The following is a 19,684-nucleotide window of genomic DNA, read 5'->3' on the forward strand; positions in this document are numbered from 1 at the left end:
AACATCTCAGAATGCCCCACTATGTGTTGAATATGGCCGTACATATAAAGTTCCAGCCTAATGACTTGTAAGTCCACCCGACAGTGTATCCTACTGTTTAATTAATAGCAGTACAGAATGGTGAACCCGGTTCCCACGCATTACAAGACTTCTCTGGGCAGCTCTATGAGGGAAATCTGGAGCCAGATTGTGCAGTAACAGGTGATTGCAACTCCAAACAGTGCAGTTCTTACTTACCAGGTTTAATTTATTACAAAGCACATCCATTCATATTTACGGTGTTTGCAATGTATCCATTTTCTATCTTCTGCTCTCAAAGAAATTAAGTTCGCTATTGGCATTTTGCAGAAGCATTGATGAAAACTACTTGGTACATATTTTTAGTCGACTATGCTCTGCTCTTCAGCTTTTTCATAGCCGGTGTCTACATTTGCTTTCTGCTCAAAGGATCCGATGTGATAAACCATGAAACCTTGACATCAGCAATGCAGTGACATACATACAGGGCAGTACAGCAAATATCTAACCAAAATGGTTTCTGCTGGACAGGACGTCCACAGCACCAGATAATCAGAGCACAATGGTTACACTCCGCAGATCATACATGACTCCTGACTACAAGTGCTGCTCCCGTCACAAAACCTAGCATTTAGAAAAGTATGTGTCCCTTACTCACATACCTCTACCTCGAAAAGATGTGACAAGAATGAAGTCCAGAAGGACCGTTCAATAGGACGCAAATAAAAATGCTTATTGTAAGAAAAAATGAACCCAAAGAGTCGAGGCTTTAAGTGAGGCGGGTCCTCCAGGGGCTCTAGTCCGTTAGTAAATAAAAACAGGCAGTGAAACAGGTCCCTATCGGGCCCTATATTCATGTTCTTAACTTTGCTGCCAAATAACACTTAGCGATTTGTGAACCCTTAATGTAAAAACTAACGTAATGCACGTCAGAGGTTTAGTCCCTGATTATATGTCATATTTTACTTAATCTTGCACGAAAATACCAGTCGAAAGGCACAATATAGGGATCGCAAAAATGTAGTTAGTGCGTTTAAGACAAAGCCTTAACTGTAAAGACCACTACCTTTTAGAGACCCTCCCCCACATACACTTTTCCCATCCCACTCAAAGCCCCGCAGAGAGTAGCGCCGCACAGCGAGGTGAACTCAACCGCAGAGTGTTACAGGACAGCTTTTAATGAGGCGAGGAGGACACACGGGAAGTACACAGCCAACATTCAGCTGCAGCACTGGCTCACGAACCAAGATGTAAAGTTACACACATGCCCAACACGTGCACCTGAGGCGATCAGTCCATCCTGAGAAATCATGTCACATTCAAGAGGCAAAAATGTGTTGTTTTATCCTTTTAATAGAAAACAATCTACAGAGATAGTAGCTCTGAATCCACTTTACCGACATACTTTGGAGGGAGAGTAGCTGAACTGTCCTGCCCAGAGGCAAATATTTCCACTAATCGCGCTCTTAATGCACAAAGGTCGAAAAAGCAGGCACTGTCGCCATTTTCAAAGGGTTTTTACTGTAGTTTCTTGATGGGAAAAAAACCTTCTGCCAAATCCTGTCCCCACTAAAGAGTCACGGTTTCTCCTTCCCCACGGACTGCTGTCACGAGTATATCCGTCGTGGCTCACTGAGAACAATACTGCCTTCCTTCATCGCATTACGGAAGCGCTGGACCTGTGATATGCACCACCCAAAGAAACAGAAAACACAAAGTTAGAAAAACTGCTTTTTGTATGGAAAACGCCCTAGTGTTGGAAAGACAAAGATGCCAAATAGTGGAAGATCAGGAGAACTAGTAAACTGGTTAGGGTGTGCAGGGGGAATAGTTTCAGTCCTGGGATAGCAGCAACGAGCCCTGTATCTTTGTAGTATTGTGTGATGGCTAAGATGAGGACATGATAATGATGAACCTGGGACACTTCATAGCAGATCACAAGAGCACTGGCAGAGCGGTGTGCGAGGATCCATAGCTTTAATAACGCTAATGCTTCACGAAGGGACCATATTGTGTGTCTTGTCCACTTACCCGATCAGGTCCTTCTGGAAGCTCTTTTTAGTCTATAGCTCTCCTGGACAAAAACGATGGATTGGAATGCAGATCCAAGTAACCACCAGTGGCTAAAATTCACACTTTCCACAAATCAATATAAAGAGTTACACCCTTAGTGCGACAGAGCCAGACATGGGTCCTCTGCTCGCTGTGCCACAGGGCACAAGATGCACCTCCCCGAAGAGGCTCAACAATGACTAAGCGAGTCTGGGGCTGTGTGTCTTCCCATCCAGAGGGGACCTTAACCTGCTGTTTGGGTTGGACCATACTTACTGGAGCACGGCTAAACTGCATTTGCCAGTGGCTGGTCTTCATCCGGGGCGGAACTGTGGCAACAAAACCAAAAGACTGGAATTTGGTCCATTAATTACTAGAGGCCGACAGATAATCAGTGATGGTACTTGCAAAGGATGTTTTTCACTGGTGGTTGGTACAGACCAGCAATCTCACACTTGCTAGGAATTAGGCTGCAGGAATCCTAGCAAGCTCGACAGATATCTGGGAACATTGAGGGGGAGGTAAGGATGGAGAGGTACCAGTGGACCACACCTGAAGAACGGCTGTTAAAGCAGCTCAGACTCCCTTCAGTGAAGAGATCACAACAGTAATCTACTGTGTGTCTGCCAAAACTCTTTACAAAAACTGGATATTCTATTAGGACGTAACAGATTTCAATAACCGGAGAAAAGGTCCCAATTTAGCACACTGACCAATTATGGACCTGCTATTCACATTTACATCAAGAGCAAGGGTAGTGGTTTAGCACAGACTCAGTAGAAGTATAGGCTTCAGAGACAGCGAGAACAATAACATGGAGATACATTTCGAATCTGTGCGCTGTATTACTCCCAGATCACTCTTTTCCACACACAGTAGGCGTGCCTCTTATGGAGGCTCCTGGTTATTGAACTCTGTTACGTCCTGTTAGAACATCTAGCAAGGAGCAAGAACTACTCAGAGAGAACAAAAACAAACCTGGAGCACCGTCCACAGATAGTGAAGGCGGGTAAGATTTGCCAGACCAATCTAATCTTCCCATTTCCCTATTGCTGCAACTTTGTATATCCAAATGCACCTCATCATCAACAGACGCAACACATACTGTGCACCCGGGGGGAGTTGCACAAATCCAAAGGCGCAAGATTCAGTGCAGAGGTGCACTAACCCTGCGTGGCTGGTTGTGTCTGTATGTGCATGTTTCTTCAGCAGCCGCAGGCTCAGGGTGCTGCTTAAACTGCTACTGCCAAAACAGTAGTAGAGGGTGCGCACAGCAGCCCATAGGTGCACGGGCAGCGTATAACAAGTGGTCCCAAGAGCTCCCAGAGTAGAAGCTGCAAAACACTAGAAAAGAGGTGCTGGCTTTACAGGAGGCTGCAGTCGGAAATAATGAATTACTCCTACAGAAAAGGTTGGGGGGGGGGGGCAAAGGAATGAAAATAATGGGTATATGTTTAGAGGTACGTTAGGAGAGCCTAAACTTTACAGAGCACTGTACACTCCAAGAAAAGATGAAGGCATGGAAAGCTCTCTCACAGGAGTCCAGGGGCTGCACACCACACCACACACGCTGCCAGTACTTGCCGATTCAGACTTGAACTCCGAAGGAATGGCCTGGTAGACCATGTAACTGATACCGGCCTCCAGGCAGCGCTGCGCCAGCACTCGGCCGATATTCTCGCATGCAGAGACGTCTCGGCAGCTGTAGAGGTGGCGCCTGATGGCCCACTCCTGGGTGGAGGCAGACACTACTATATTGCCGCTGCTGTGCTCCACATAGGCCGTCACATGGTTCTGCGTTCTCTGCAAGCACAACCTGTCCGGGAAAGAAGGGGTAAAGGAGTTTAGCTCTTTCTCGTCAGTATCACGGCGCTTTCTCTCTCTGTACAAATGAAAAGGACAAAGCTAAATGAGGCAGCACACTGGACCATAGCAGTATGACAGTCGCAGAGCCTTCCTACATGTTAACCCGTGTTGTGCCTAAACAGTGATAAGACAAAAATTCAGCTCCCAACACCCGTCAATACAACCCAATCCTTCTAGCTTCATAATTGAAATAACCACCACTCTAATCCCAGTGGGGAAAAATACTCAATTTGGGAATGCTTTTTTTGTTGCTGTAGTCATCCTGTTCCAATAAAAAAAATAAAAAAAACAAAAAAAATAAAAAAATCAATGCGTTTTCCAAAACAGCACTCAGCATCCCACCACTTCTATCTGCGGATGCCCCTGTGCTCAGACGATTACTCCCTATTCATTGATATTTTCATGTCTTGTTTGGAATATTGCAACAGCCTATAAACATCTCAATACTTAAAAGTCCAATATTATGTAGCTTCTCTTATCTGTGGTTTGAAACAACACATCAATCCAGCCCTGAACGCCCTTCACGGGCTTGCAGTAAGACAAAGATCAACCTTCAAAACGCTTTGCCTTCTGCATAAGGCACAACATGGCCGCTCTCCCTACTTTCAGGTTTGCCTGCCATGGTCTACTAAGGATTATCCATTTTAAAATAAGCAACTGCAATACTATTTTGGCTTCAAAGAAAGAAAAAAAACACACTGAATTCAGCACTGGTGAACAACATGCTGACCACACGTTGAGGGTGCGCAAGATAAAGGACTATACAACCTCAACCTGGTATTCCATGTGAGCGCCAACTATGCACTTCTCAAAATTCTTCTTCCAGTTAAGCAAATTAACTGTTTTCACTGTCATGCTGTTTATCACTAATGGCGGTGACGCCACACCCAATAAAAAAACATAACTAAAAACAACAAGCATTTGCAATGCAATGAGTCTTGCATTTGCTCGACTTAGAGCTAGTAGCGTTGTAAATTTCTAACTGGACTTTTCTTGCCACAGTTGACATAAGCAAGTCAATTCAAAGCGCTACGGCATCTTGAGAGTGAGCACAGGAGTGATTGGATCCCTGAGTGAATGTCTAGAAAGGATCATGGCTGGGATGAAAGGCAAACCACAACCAGAGGAGGGGCCATCACACGCTCTAACAGGAGGAAGAGCGTGACAGTGTGATGGTCAGCAAAAATGTTCACTTTTTGAAATCGCCTGGGAGGGAACTCAGCACATAAAGAGTAACATTTCACAAAATACACCAATAAAAATTAAGCATTTAAAACAAGCACAACAAAGAATTAATAGCAAGAATAGCAAGAATGGGCGTGGTTAAAAGACCACAGAGAGAATACAACAGGCCAGAGCGCTTATGCACTCAACCCTAAAAATGAGGCATTACTACATTAGGTGTTACCCTGAACTAATTCAAATGTAAATTAGGCACTCTACCTAATGGAGTATAGAAAGGGATGCATTACACATAATTTACATAAGGAATAAATTAGTAGCTAATCCAATTATAACAAGGGTGATGTTGTTTTGAATGTACATGCCTGTCGCAGAAGTCTTCTGCATGGCTCTGGAGAGTGTACTTCCCTGTACTGATCTCTTGCCAAGTCATTGGCAAATGGCTGTACGATTTATTGATCTCTACTTCAGTGAGCATGACTAGCATGGTGTCCACCGAGGGTCTTCCAGTTTATCTGAATTGAGAACATACAGCCCTCCCCTGAAGTCAAGGGGGCATGCATAGTGCCCTGTTCCTAGACATTGGGAGAAGTTTCCAGAAGGGTTCTCTGAAGTTCCAGGATTTTTTTTTTACTCCCCTGCCCTGCCTCCTAGCTGGCTGCACTGATAATAAAGGGTCGTTAAGCCTGTTGTGTGGTAGCAGAACCCAGCCTATTCAGGTGCAAGAGGGGCTGTGCTTAGCTCCGCTGCACCCCTTTACCCTCCATCAAGTCAGTTAACTGCCCATTCAGGCAGTATTAATCCCCCTAATGTGTGACTGTCTGAGGTGGATTCACAAAGTCTCAACTGTTGGTTATACCCAGTCAGGTGACCTAGGGCGCACTGCAGGCACAGAAGGCTAAGGGCAGGAACATGCAAATTTTCTAAAAGTGGCATTTTCAAACTTTGAATGCTAAATCCAACTTTACCATTAAAGAGAGTTTACTATTATAAATTAAGGGATACCAAACATTAAATATGAACCACCTCTGGTTTAGAAATTACAGCTTATTAAATACAACAAGTAATCACCAATGTTAGCCTCTCAGAGGGGTAGGCCTCCCAATAGTGAAAAATTAATTTGGGAGTTTTTCACTACTAGGACATGTAAAACTTAAAAAGTACATGTCCTACCTTTTAATTACACAGCACCCTGCCCTATGAGCTACTTTCAGCCTACCTTAGGGGTGACATATGTAATAAAAAGGTGAGTGTTGGACCTGCCCCTTTTTGCAGGGTCATTCACAAACATTTTGCCTCCTTCCTCCTAATTTTTCTGATACGTTTTTGTTGGCTTTAGGACTCTGGGCACTTTACCATTGCTACCCAGTGCTAACGTCCATATGTTCTCTGTCTAAATTGTATTGGTGATTGGTATATTTGATTTACTAGTAAGTCCTTAGTAAAGTTCACTAGAGGTGCCTCAAAATCAAATGTTACTAGTAAGCCTGCAGCAATGATTGTGCCACCCACACGTGTAGCCCTGTAAACATCTCAGACATGCCACTGCAGTGCCTGTGTACGCAGTCTTGAAATGCCAATTGAACTTGGCACGTGTACCCACTTGCCAGGCCTAAACCTTCCCTTTTTGTACATGTAAGGCACCCCTATGGTAGGTCCTAGGTAGCCCCATGGGCAGGGTGCAGTATATGTTAAAGATTGGATATGTACTGATGTGTTTTACATGTCCTAACAGTGAAATACTGCCAAATTTGTTTTTCAGCATTGCAAGGCCTACCTCTCTCACAGGTTAACATGGGGACTGCCTTTAAGTATCTTTTAAGTACAGTTACCCATTGGGAGCAGATAGAGATTTTGAGTTTGGGGTCTCTGAACTCACAATGTAAAAATACATCTTTTGGTAAAGTTGGTTTTTAAACGGTCATTTTGAAAATGCCATTTTTAGAAAGTGGGCATTTTCGTGTTTAAACCATTCTGTGACTCTGCTGCTTTGTTTATTCCCTGTCTAGGTCAGACTGACAGTTGGGCTGTTGGTGAATCTCCATTACACAGTGACACAAAAGGAGCTGGGGTGTAGCCTGCATATCCCGATGGGCCATCTGGGCTAGAGTGGAGTGACGAGTGGTCACTTACAACTGAAAGGGCTGTGCCTGCCCTCACACAATGCAGTCTCTCCAACCCCCTGGGGCGAGTCTGGAGCCAGACCTGGGCAAGGCAGGATCTTGCGAACAACAGAGACTTTTCTTTGAAGTTTGCCAACTTCAAAGTCAGAAAGGGGTATAAGTAGTGGATCCAATACCCCAGATTTTTAGATTAGTTCTCGAACCAAGAGGGACCTCTGCCAAAGAGAAAAGCTGAAGGAGGCGAACTGCCCCTTTGCCTGTGACTGTGCTTTGCTGGGTTTGCCTACAGTTGCTGATTCTGCCTAAAAGAGGGCAAAGACTGGGCTTTGTGGTATATTCCTGCTTGTGAAGTGTCTTCAACAGCTTGGACTGAGCTTGCCTCCCGTTTTGAAGTCTCAGGGCCATCAAAGACTTCCTCTGCAAGCACCTGGGCTCTCTGCTGAGACTCCTACCCTGCCAAGTGGTAACCTGTCCAGTCCCTTGGCCCTTGAAAGGTGAAGCTGGTGCAACCAAGGTGGAAATCCACATGAAATGACGCAACACCTGCATTGCGGCTGAAATCGACGCACCACCTGCATCGCGGCTGGCGAAATGACGGAACACCTGCTTTCTGCTGCTAAGATCGACACAAACCCCACATAGCACAGATTCTCGTCGTCGTGAGGCCAGATTTCGCACGCAACATCGCTAGGCGTCAAACTCAACGTCAACCTGCCCAGACCCGAGGTGCCCGTCTGGAAATCCAGGCATCGCTCTCTTAGGGGACAGAAAAACGACGCATCACCTACCTGACCAGAGAAGAAACTACGCACTGCCTCACTTGCCAGTAAGAAAGACGCATCACTGAATTTTCCGATGCGCGCTCGCCCATGCAGCTTTATTTTTTATGCAAACCACTTTCTGTAACAACCTTTCCATTATTTTCTATGGAGTAAGATTCTATTATTTTAAAAATTCATAACTTTACTTGGTATGTTGGATTTTTGTCGTTTTGGTCTTCTTTGATCTAGATAAAAATTGCCTATTTTTCTAAACTGGTGTGGTGTCCATTTTGCAGTGTTTTCACTGTATTACTTTGTATGTTGTTACAAATACTTCACACATTGCCTTTGAGATAAGCCTGACTGCTTGCGCCAAGCTACCAAGTTATCTTAAGTGAGTATCTCCCTTGCCCTGACTAGAGTGAGGGTCCCTGCTTGGACAGAGTGCAAACTGACTGCCAACCAGAGACCCCATTTATAACAGGGAATTTAAGGATTGGCAAGGTGTTTTAATTGTCAGGTCGACATTACAGTGGGACAATGCCTCCAGGCTGCAATGGGAGGCCTAGGACAAGTTTTAAGGTGCTACTAAATTGGATGGCACGATAAGTGATGCAGGCTTACTGGTAGCATTTAATTTACAGACCCTGGGTGTATGGAATACCAGTCTGCAAGGGACTTGCATGGAAATTAAATATGACAATCAGGTACATGCCAATCATTGATTTAGGGAGAGAGCACAGACACTTTAGCAATGGTTAGCAGTGGTAAAGTGCATAGAGTCCTAAGGCCAATCGAGCAAAAATCCAGCAAAAAGTAGGAGGGGGAAGAAGGCAAAAAGCTTGGGGTGACTCTGTAGAGAGGGCCATTTCCAACACCTGGTTATCCATTTTGGAGTACAGTAGTACTGTGGCCCAGGACACCAGCCTTTAACAACTTTCTTTGATACAACTGGCACCAGGAAATAAGTCGCCCCAATGTCAATTTAACTGGCATATCTTGAATCACATGAAGATTAACAGGTTTGGTTCTTATACCTATTCGGATATTGTGTCACCAACACACACAGCTGGACCACTCAAAATTACAGAGTTAACAAGTACAAAAATTCTAGAACCAAATATCTGATTAAATAGATGCACAGCATGAAACTGTGGAATAATGCGCTACACTGCTCAACCGATGTCCTTCGAGCTTCACTAACCCAGGACTAATTTCAATTTGAGCTTGGCCCGATGTCCGCAACTGCTTTTTTCGAGCAGTCCACAATTTCAAATTTAAGATCAGGAAAAGCCACGGTGATGGACTAAGCGTGTGTTAGAATCATTAACCATCACCTATGAGATATTAACATGAGAGGTTATAATTTCATGGCTAGGTACAACGTGGAGCAAGGAAGATGCTTTCTATGTACAGTTCCATACAGCTTTGTGTACCATTTTTCTTGCATATAATACAAAAACAGTGCAGAAACCTGGGGTCTACGTACATATTTAACATTCGGTGGCCACAAAAAGACAAGGTAGTCACTGGAAAAACACAACACAGCCCTTGGCGCGACAATGACATCACAGGACTTCACATTTCATGCAACAGGGACTTTGACCAGGGGACAGGATCTTGTGGCTCCTGACCTAGTTTGCATTGTGAGAACTAACCAAAGTGACACGAGCGATCTTTGTGCACCATTGGCTAGTTTAAAGTTTGCTTCATCAGAAAATCTAACTTCTGGTCTTCTTTGTGTTTAATGACATAGCCTTTCACAGCAGCACAGTGATTTCAATTAGAAAATCCAGAAGCAGCTGAGGCATGTATTTAAAAACACCACATAAAACCCAGCAGTTCTATTCCTGCTCAGGGCCCAGGTTAATAGGTTTTTCAGTTTCCCCAAAAGATGCAGGATGACTTCAGAGGTGTTTGTAGGAAGTAGGTGGAAGTATAGGAAAATGTAGTCTACCATAAAAAACGTTAGGGTTAGAAAGCATTCAAAAGGTAATTTTCCCCTGGGTTCTAAAGGCCATGCTGGACCTCTGAAATGAAATAATATGGCCAGTATACAGTTCTGTCCAAGCACGGAAAAAACGTTATGTTGGTGAAATATTTATATGTTGCTCGTTCCATGTTTCTAGCCTCACAGCGCTAATGCAAAGCGTAGACTTGGCACAGTTCAGTTCTCTATTTAAAAAGCAAATATTGAATATTTTTAAGAAAGAGCTTTTCCCTGTCAACAGGATAAGATAGACATTGATTTTATAGAGAGGCTTAAAAGTATAGAATACGGACACTTGACCAGCATCCCAAGCTTGGCTTAGAGAAGATGCCCCACGATTCCATCAGCAATTAACTCCATGCAAAACATCTAGGAGGGATGGACTTCGCAGACAGTCTGTGGAGGACAGATGGGTGTTGATTTTATGACACTCTCCAGGGACATATGGCAACATCTGGGATCAGAAAGAAGGTAAAAAAGAAAAACAAGCACTGGCAAAGGCAACAGGCCTGGCTTTGGTCACAGAGCTACTGGCGTTACCAATACTTGTTTCCTTTGATATGTTTTATACTAGTTTAGCATTCCAACAAAGTCACACTATCTTGGAATGGGCCACTAAAGATAAAATACAAAAGCATTCGAACAAGACATGCATATTCATCCAAATGAGTGCGGACACACAAGCAGCCATATAGGAATGCTTTTTGTTACGGTTTACGGCAAAGGAAAAGAAAAAGGGCACCAGCAACTGTGTGACCTAGAACAGGCATGTTGTCACTGCCAGTGATTGCACAAATCTGGGATGAGCAGCAGATCTCTAGTTATAACTCCAGGAAGGTCAACTCATGCTTTACTACAACCAGAGTTGAAAGACTTACCGGTACACGTATTTGGATTCTCAAATGCAGATACATTTTTTAATCTAAACTAGTGCAGGGCACAGATTTATGAAATGAAATTGCCATTTCCCGGTCACAGATATCTGCTTGAAGCTCTTCTCTCCATATGTTTATGCCTTCAACAAAGCTTTCTTACACATTTGAGAAAGAAATCCAAGTGCACTCCAATGTACTGTGAAGTACTGTGCACAGTGCTCTGTTTGGTCAGACACTGTGTAGCAAGGTTGCTTGGCTGCTGACCTTCTGTGTTATCTCCTGTGGGTGTTACGGAATTGTGCACAGCTTCATACGGTCCGTGTGTGTTCTCCATGTGAGTGGGGTTTGCAAAGAAGCTGCTTGTGCTCTACAAAGAAAATGCTTGACCCTCTGCTTCAACTTTTGTGTGAGAGGAAAGCTTGCACTACTAATGCTTGTATTTGCCTACTGTGTGTGTGACTGAAGCTAGCAACATTGTTCTATTTTACAAAATAACACCAAAGAAAAGAAGCCTTCTTGTCACAACCGTGTAAGGAGGAAATGAACCATCTACAGAATGAGGCAGCGTGGAAATGCTGTTTTGGAGTTCAGGGATTCACAAAGCATTACTCAGGAGAGAGAGTTTCCAGAGGAACATTTGTGTAGACAGGTGGAATTAAATACATATAGTGATAGGATGGACTCCTTTCCTTATCGTAGTCACACTTCATGACTTGCACTGAAACGTGCACAACAAAATGGCACCACTCAAAATGCAATAGTGCCATTGACTGAGGTGGGTTGACCAACTGGCCCCTGAGGTATGCTGTGGAGGGCAGAGGGAAAATGAGAATGAAGTTTAAACAGAGTAATACATGAAGGGGACTTACCCACAGACCCTATATATATGTATGCATTTTTTGATTTTTTGTATTGCATAAGGCCGGTGATAAACCTAGATATATATCTCTGGGCCAGACTTAAATTAATCAGCTCCGCAGAGCTGGGATGCATTCACAAATGCCATGCATGCCGTAGAAATGTAATCATGATAATGGTGGACTGCAAGAAGTATTGTTAAGAAAAGACCATCAGCAAATCGTTAAATATAGGCTGTCTGAATTAATGTTCCACTATCTGGTCACCTCCATTTTTGTAAAAAAAAAAAAAAAAAAAAAAAGTTTTTTTTTTTTTTTTTCTTTTTTACAGAAACTAAAATCGTATTCACAGTGACACCAAGTCAGTATTATAAATGTTTTCATGAAAATGCGCGTTTTACACATTCCTCATTAGCTCGTCTACCTTACATTTGTTGTGTAGCCATTTTAGCTATAGCTCCATGCACGTTATTTTAACACACTAGGCCATGCCGCTGTGCACTCTAACCTAGATTTATTTTATTCGGCTTTATTTTTTTATTTTATTATTGTTACAATAGCCACTTTTACGGTCTGGTTTTATTTTCTGTTTAACTGTTTTTGCCTAGGCCAGCACTCTGTTCTCAAACAAGACATTCTTGCTCACTCTGTGCTTCTTCCAAGGCTGCAGCAAGATAAGTTGCCGGTGAAATTGGTATAAGTTTACTCTCCTACATTCGTAGAAAACACACATCCTTACAGGGACGTTTTCTCAGAACATCAGCTGTTTTATTATAAAAACACTTCCCTGTCCCTTACACGTTAGAGGGAGATTTCAGCCAGAGAACCATGATTGTATGCGGATTGCCGAATGCTTCGCTACAGCTGTTTTGCAGACTTCAGGCCTTTGCTCAGGTATGGGGGATGAAGTCTTCCCAGGGGAACCTGAAGGGCAGAATTAGGGCTTAACATGCTGTGCTCTATCATAGCCTAGGTAGGAATTAGTCTATTGACCCTAGTGACAATATGGTAGCGTTATGCTTATGCTTCACTCTCCTTGTCACAATTTTAATAGTGTCATGCTGTGTCGTCCTGGTTATTGCAGCTCATGCTCTGCTATCTAAGATGCAGTCGCTTCATTAAAATCATTATTGAAACACATACTGCCTCTGTTTGTCATTTTATATATGAGACTAATGTAACAGAGATACGGATGAGACCTGAGTGACCACGGCTTCCCTGAGAAACCAATTATGTAATGCGCTCGGCTGCCCAGTCATCCCTGCCCTCGGGTAGGGATGAGGCACTGCTAGTTAGCCAGAGCAAAACCTGGATTGGGGCGACAGGTGTCACCTGAAGTGGGTTAGACTTCGTCTCCCACACCGCAGGCGATTCTGCCGCTCAAAATCCAGTAGTCTCATTAGAATAATGAGAGCCTACGCGACACATTAACGTACATATTTCATCTGCTCCTTAGTTTTTACAGGAACTAAATCATGTTAATTTATATATAGCTTTTTAGCGCACAATAACAGCAAGTTTCTAATTGCACTTTCATTACTGTTGCTTTGCAATTGGTAACAGTAAGCTATGGAGCTTCTATGAGTCTGACAGCTTGAAAATCAGAAATGAAGTACTATGAATACATCCATGTTGATATAATTAAACCTAAAATTGAGTGGCACTGTGATTTTGTTTTTAGTAGAATCGGCGCAACAGCAACGTATGTGTCCTCTTTTCCAGAGTGATGATTTACCGCTCTGCAATGAGTACAATGCTTCTGATTGCCATCAAATCAACCATGTACAAAAGCTGTTCAAATGTTATTCCTCATGTTTCTTAAAAGAGGACAAACCGAGAGAATATGGCCACTGGAGATCTGTTGCAAATCCATTGTCTGCCTTGCTTTACATCAATTAGTTGCTACCAGAAGCCCACAACATGCCAACTGGATATATCGAAAACATAAGTCAATGCCTGATGTTAGCAATGAGTGGTAGAACCAGACAGCGTTTTTGTATGTCGTGCAGTTGTTTGTGCTCAGGTCTGGCGTCAGCCAAGACCTTTTGATTTTACCAGAATTATATGTATAATATGCTCACTTGTATCGTCTGTTATTGTGTCACTAACATTTTTTGCCAACCAGGACAGGGTACACTAGAGCATGGGGCAATGGCTCAGCCTGCTTCAGCCACTGGCTAACTTTACTAGGAGTGACAGTATTCTGCCCTTTTAAAAGGAGCACATCCACCCATAAAATAGTTCCCTTAAATGACTGGGACTACTATGGCAAAATGTTCTTTTAGAGACCCAAAAATATTTGTGAATTAAGTTTTTTTTTTTTTTTTTTTTAAGATCGATAGTGCCTGGCAGCTTCCCCAGCAATAAAGGTTTGCTAAGACTACGACAAAAGATAGCAAGCACTGACAATGGCAAAAGCCTGACAGCCAATGCAAGGCCTATTGGCTTTGCCAACACTTGTTTTATTTAGTTTCTTCACAGACACCACTAGTAGCCTTCTCTTGAACCAACCCTCACACTGGGCACAGCGGTATGCCCGCTTTTAAGCGAGAGCGCTTTTAAAGAGAATACATTTCATTCAGAATTTCTTCGAGTTAACGGTGCGGACATCATAGATTAGAAATCGCTACTTACTGTTTCCGTGCTGTGCTGTCTGCAGCACTAATTCAGAAAACTTTCTGCACTTAAGAAGATGCAATTTTATCAAACTAGAGGCATAGCCACGCCTCGTGTGAGGACAAGTATTCGTGACAGGGTCCCATCTCTCATCTTTTGGTCTGTGCCCTTATAAAGGTATGAATGTTGGGTGCCAGACTCCCATGCAGTCAGGTACCAGCCCTCACATTCAGTTACTCATGTATACAGATTGGCCAAAAAAATATAAACTGCTCACTTGGATGGAACTCCTATGCTATGATTTAAAAACGCTGCACTTTGGCTCCTGCTTGCTATAATAGGGGCTGCAGCACAGTCTCTGTGAAGAGACGGCTGCTGCCTGCTGTCTAGGGAACGAAGGAGAGTGCAAGAGATGTGATGGGAGCAGCCGCGCCTCACCCAAAAATAAAACACATTTTTGTTTTTATTGCATAACTGTTAGGCAATGTGCTTCTGAAAGCAGAGAACAAGGGACCAATTATTTCACATGAGAACACTGTTTACTTAACAACAAGTGGCAGACACCTCTGCCAAGCCACTGCTTCTACTTGCTTCAAATTCTATGACCGGGGCGGAAGTTTCGGACTATGCTTCTCTTTCTTTGCTGTTTATCGACAATCTTTCACAGCAGCCGATCAAAAATGAATCTTTAATAAATCTACAAGTCCAATAATTCTAACGATGTTGTCCACATAAAATAACCTGGTACCACCTTTTTATCCACTTTCTTTGCTGCTCCAACAAAATAGGTAAGTGCCTTTCTCCACCAGAAGGGGGTTTCTCAGAGGCCTGCAAGCGCAAGTCCTTGAGTGTGGTAGGCAAGACCCTGTCATGTTTTTATCTTGCTTCCCACAAATCTGTGCAGCCCCATCCCCAATACCACCCAGCACAGAGGTCATGGCTACACAGACTAAAGAGAAGACACCTTCAATCCTGCCAGATATCAAGGAGGTCACTACAGATACGGAAGGGGCTCCTTCTGTAGCGAAGGGAACTACTACACCGGAACAGGTCCCCAAGGTAAGCCTCATTCACCTTCATCAGTCGTATTAAGGGACAGGACTCCGCACTTCCTACCCTGGTGGAGTTGTCTGACCTATGGGTCCTAGAGACCATTACAGGTTACAAGATCCCATTCTATCGTACTTCTACCCAACCTTCCCCTCCCTATCCATTTTCCCCCAACAAGATCTGAACTTTATTCAGGAAGAAGTGCTCCAACTCCTAAAGAAGGGCGCCATTTGTCACTGCAAGTCCAACCCTTCCGGGTTCTGCAGCAATATCTTTGTAAACACCAAAAGGGGCAGGGGTTACCGGCTAGTCATAAATCTGAGGTAATTCAATGGGTGGATTGTCTATAGCCATTTCAAAATGGAAGGGATTCACCTTCTAAGAGATCTCACAGACAAAGAGTGGGATAGTTCGTCTCAATCTCAAAAACACGTCTCTCTCATTCTTCATCCTCACCGGAAATTCCTCCAATTCATTTGGGAAGGTCACTCGTACAAATTCAAGATGCTACCCTTTGGTCTCTCCTTCGCTCTTTGGTGTTTTACCCTGGTCATGCGACCTGTGGTCAAGAATCTATGAACCTGATGCATGTGTTTGATCATTTACCTCGAAAATATCCTTCAAATGGCCCAGGAAAAAAAGACCTATTGTTGGTATACCTGAGCTGAACGATTCAGACGCTTTTAGAACTAGGTTTTCTAGTGAACGAGAAGAAATCCATTCTTCCGCCTTTTCAACAGAGTTCCTGGGATTCCATATTGATTCTTCAACAGCACGTCTGCGCTTCGCCAGCAAAAACTGAGGGCAGCCCAGAAGGAGATTCATTCCAGACTAAACAGGGACAAAGTGTCCTTGAGAGTTCGTGCCAGGATAGTAGGCTCTTCGGCATCTTCTATACAAGTGATCTTCCCTGCTCCATTACATTAAAGGGCTCTCCAACAGCTGAAGATTCAACATCTTGCCTACTCCGAGACAGTAAGCCTAACTCTGGAAACCAAAGCAGACTTACAAAGGTGGTTACGCCACATATCTGCATGGGACAGCAGAACCATTTTTCAGCTCCGGTCCACATATCATTATATAATCAGACACCAGTCTATGGGGTTGGGAAGCCAGGTGCGGCAATATCTCTATCGAAGGTCAGTGGTCTCCCGCAGAGGCAGGTCTCCACATTAACTGGTAGGAGCTCCTAGCAGGATCATTTGCAATAAGAACACTAACCCCTCGAAAGTCCAGTTGATGTATCCTGCTGAGAATGGACAACATCTCAGCACTTCAGTATTTAAACAGGCAGGAGGAAAACAAGATCCAAAGTGTTGGTGGACCTTGCAAAAGCTTTCTGGCATTACTGTCTTCTAGACTGCATCCCAGTGAGAGTAGAGTATCTCCCAGGTCAGCCAAACTAGGGACCGATTTGACTTTGACCTATCTTCTATATACCAGTGAGCAGAAGCTGCATCCGAGGGTGTTCAACTCACTTCAGAATCACTGGAGTCCATGCAAAAGAGACCACTTTGTTTCCGGTCTGTCCAATCAATTAGAGGTTTTTCTGTTGGAGGCCTGACCCAATGGCACTTGCAACGGACGCCTTGCTTCAGACTTCAAGGTGACATCAGCACTACATCTTCCCTCAGTTTCTCTTGAGCCAGAGAGTGCCAGCTCATGCTCGCAATCAGGAAGGGGATCTGGTCCCAGTCATCCCTTTGTGCAAAGCTCAACCTTGGTTCCCAGTTCTTCCAGTGATGTTGTGCAAAATTCCAGTTCAGATTCCCCTGTTCCTGGATCTATCGCTAGATCCTGCGGGCCTTGGGCATCCTTTGATTCTTCAGGGCCGTCTACATATCATGGCTTGTCGATTTTCTGGGACTACTGGCTCTTGCCAGGTCTTTCAAAACAATCAGGTTCTTTCATACCCCAGTCATGGTCAGAAGCCACTCACAAACGTTATGCCTCAACATGGCAGAGTTGGGTGGGATGGTGCTCAGTCAGTGAGAGGCGCAATGGCCTCAAAATCATATCTGTTAGGTTCTCATTTGCAAGCCATCATGAGATCTGTGGCTAGATTCGCAGATTCAACTTTTAAAAGGTTTTGTTACAAACCTATATTAGATGTAGCCTCAGGTATTGGAACAGCTCTGAACAAGCATAATCTGAAGCCTTCGGTACTGCCGAAGAATAAAATACTTTTTAGCTAACACGTCCAGCATTTCCAATCCTATTAAGGACTCTGAGGTGAGGACTATCCCCACCCTACAACATTTTAGGCAAGAAAATGTTGATTCAAAATGTTATTACTGTAAGTACGAACACTGTAACCCACCCAGACTCAATATTGTGTTAATAAACATGTATCCCAGATTAGTCACAGGAGTACCACACATTTTTACTCAGTTTTCTTTTAGGCACTGGCCCAAAGCAAGAATAAGCTACAAAGGAAAACCTTTTTGTGGGTGATTTATTATCTGCCAGTTGGTCCTGTGAATGACTTCAGATAAGCATCGCATGGAGGGGTGCCGGAAAAGTTCTTCAGATCGATGGACTTAAATTTGGGATTACGATCAGACAAAGAGGATTAAAAGATATCGCTGGGTAATTTTATATGGACAAGGACACAGGGATTGGTACATAGAATATTATGTCATCATCAGAATGATAGTAAATGTAGTTCTATTAAAGTTAATTTTTGATTGGTCTGTGAGTCTAGCTTGCTTTAATTCAATTGACATTCAGCTCAGCTGCAGGCTTAAAAAATATTTGATTAGACTTGACCAAAAAAATAAAAAAACAATTGCCAACCTGGCGCTAAACCCCATGAACAAGCTCATGCACACGCCTTTCTTATAACTTGCGCTGCACCGCAACTTTAACACAAACTGGCAACTTAGTCTGTTATAGCATTTTAATTCTATGGACAATCTATCACCATAAACACATTATATTTGTAATATCCTGCACTATCCCTTCATTTCTTTCAATTGTTTTTCTTTTTAATATCTTGTTTTAAAAACCACTGCCATTCACTGTGAGAAAAGCCAACGGCTTCACCGGGCTGCCCCATGCTGCGTGCTTTGGTGGGTGGAAGTAAAATGTGAATGACAGCTGAACAGACCAATGGAGAAGGCAACTCACCAAAAAAAACCTAGATATTTATGTATATCCAGTGCCATCATGCTCTTCCAAGAATGGGATCCAGGAAATGTGTTCAAATAAAGGTGTTAAAGCCACAAACAGTCATAATGAAAAATAATAACATTTGAGGAGCCAGTCTCTATGTTAAGTGGTAATCAAAAAGCCTCCAGTTTCAGAAGAAGCCAGTGGGCCAGTTTCCCCCATCATACTTTCCCCACAGTAGAATAAATTATGTCATTTTTATATGTGTTTTTTTCAGAAAAACATAAGTCCGGCAAAACAGCTAAAGCTGTCGCTATGCTGGGCCTAAAAACAAAATTGAGAGAAATTCAGTATCACATTGATAGGCATTTCCGTGTAGGTTTTTCGAAGCAGGAGAAAACTCAGAAGAAGCCACTGCTGATTTCAAAGTAACTGTTAATATTCCACCTACATCGGAAACTGGTACATACGCCCCCTGCTACAATCGGGGACAAGCTTCTGCCCACACTGTGCCCTGAGAGAACGGATGGGGACACTGCAATAATCTATCACTTGTTCAGCAGTGGGACCCGCAGCCGGGGGTCAGACTGTTTCAAGAGCACGTTAGAGAAAGGATACCGGCAAGCGGGGAGAGCTGAGAGCCTGCTGCTGCTCGAGGAGCCCGTTTTCTACACTTAAACTCTTGTGCTATCTCACACCCCAGCCACAGATTGACTGAATGTCTAAACAGTAGCATATTGTTAGTCTCCGCGTTCACTCCGGTCTGAACTTATATATTTTATTATTTGATTTAAAAAAAAACCTGTTCAACGCATATAGTAAAATAAAAAAACTTGTCAGTGAGTATCAATTATCTGTCCGCCAATAGGGGGTGCTATGGCGATTGGGACTAGATGCAGTGGCTACTGGTTGTACAGAATGAAATGGGTTGCTGACTGATATACAGACCCTGTTTCAGTGCAGAGAATTGCAGAGGGTTGTGCGATGTGACAATTGTAAGGGGGTGCGCGCATGCTGTGGGACGCAGACTGCGAAGTGTAGGAGGGAGGCAGCGCTGTATGAATTTTGGTAGGAAAGAAGTAGACAGTAATGAATAAATCGTTATGGGAATGCTTGAACTGCAGGAGTTTGCAGGGACTGCACGTTAAACAGATTGTGAAGAGATTGCATATGTTGTACTGCA

The 19,684-nt window shown here is 43.5% G+C and overlaps 1 protein-coding gene across 1 annotated transcript in view; it reads right to left on the reverse strand.

Moving 5' to 3' along the window:
* Window positions 1-1,351: 1,351 nt before the first annotated feature.
* Window positions 1,352-19,684, reverse strand: part of MRPL18 (mitochondrial ribosomal protein L18) — a 35,217-nt gene continuing 16,884 nt past the window's right edge. Inside the window, exons 3-4 of the mRNA XM_069227859.1 lie at window positions 3,655-3,886; window positions 1,352-1,697 (exon numbers count right to left, since the gene is read on the reverse strand). Of these exons, the coding sequence (XP_069083960.1) occupies window positions 1,626-1,697; window positions 3,655-3,886 (304 nt within the window). The 3' untranslated portion in view covers window positions 1,352-1,625. The remainder of the gene's footprint in view (window positions 1,698-3,654; window positions 3,887-19,684) is intronic.

This window comes from Pleurodeles waltl, chromosome 4_1 (genome assembly GCF_031143425.1).
Source record: "Pleurodeles waltl isolate 20211129_DDA chromosome 4_1, aPleWal1.hap1.20221129, whole genome shotgun sequence".
Taxonomy (NCBI): domain Eukaryota; kingdom Metazoa; phylum Chordata; class Amphibia; order Caudata; family Salamandridae; genus Pleurodeles; species Pleurodeles waltl.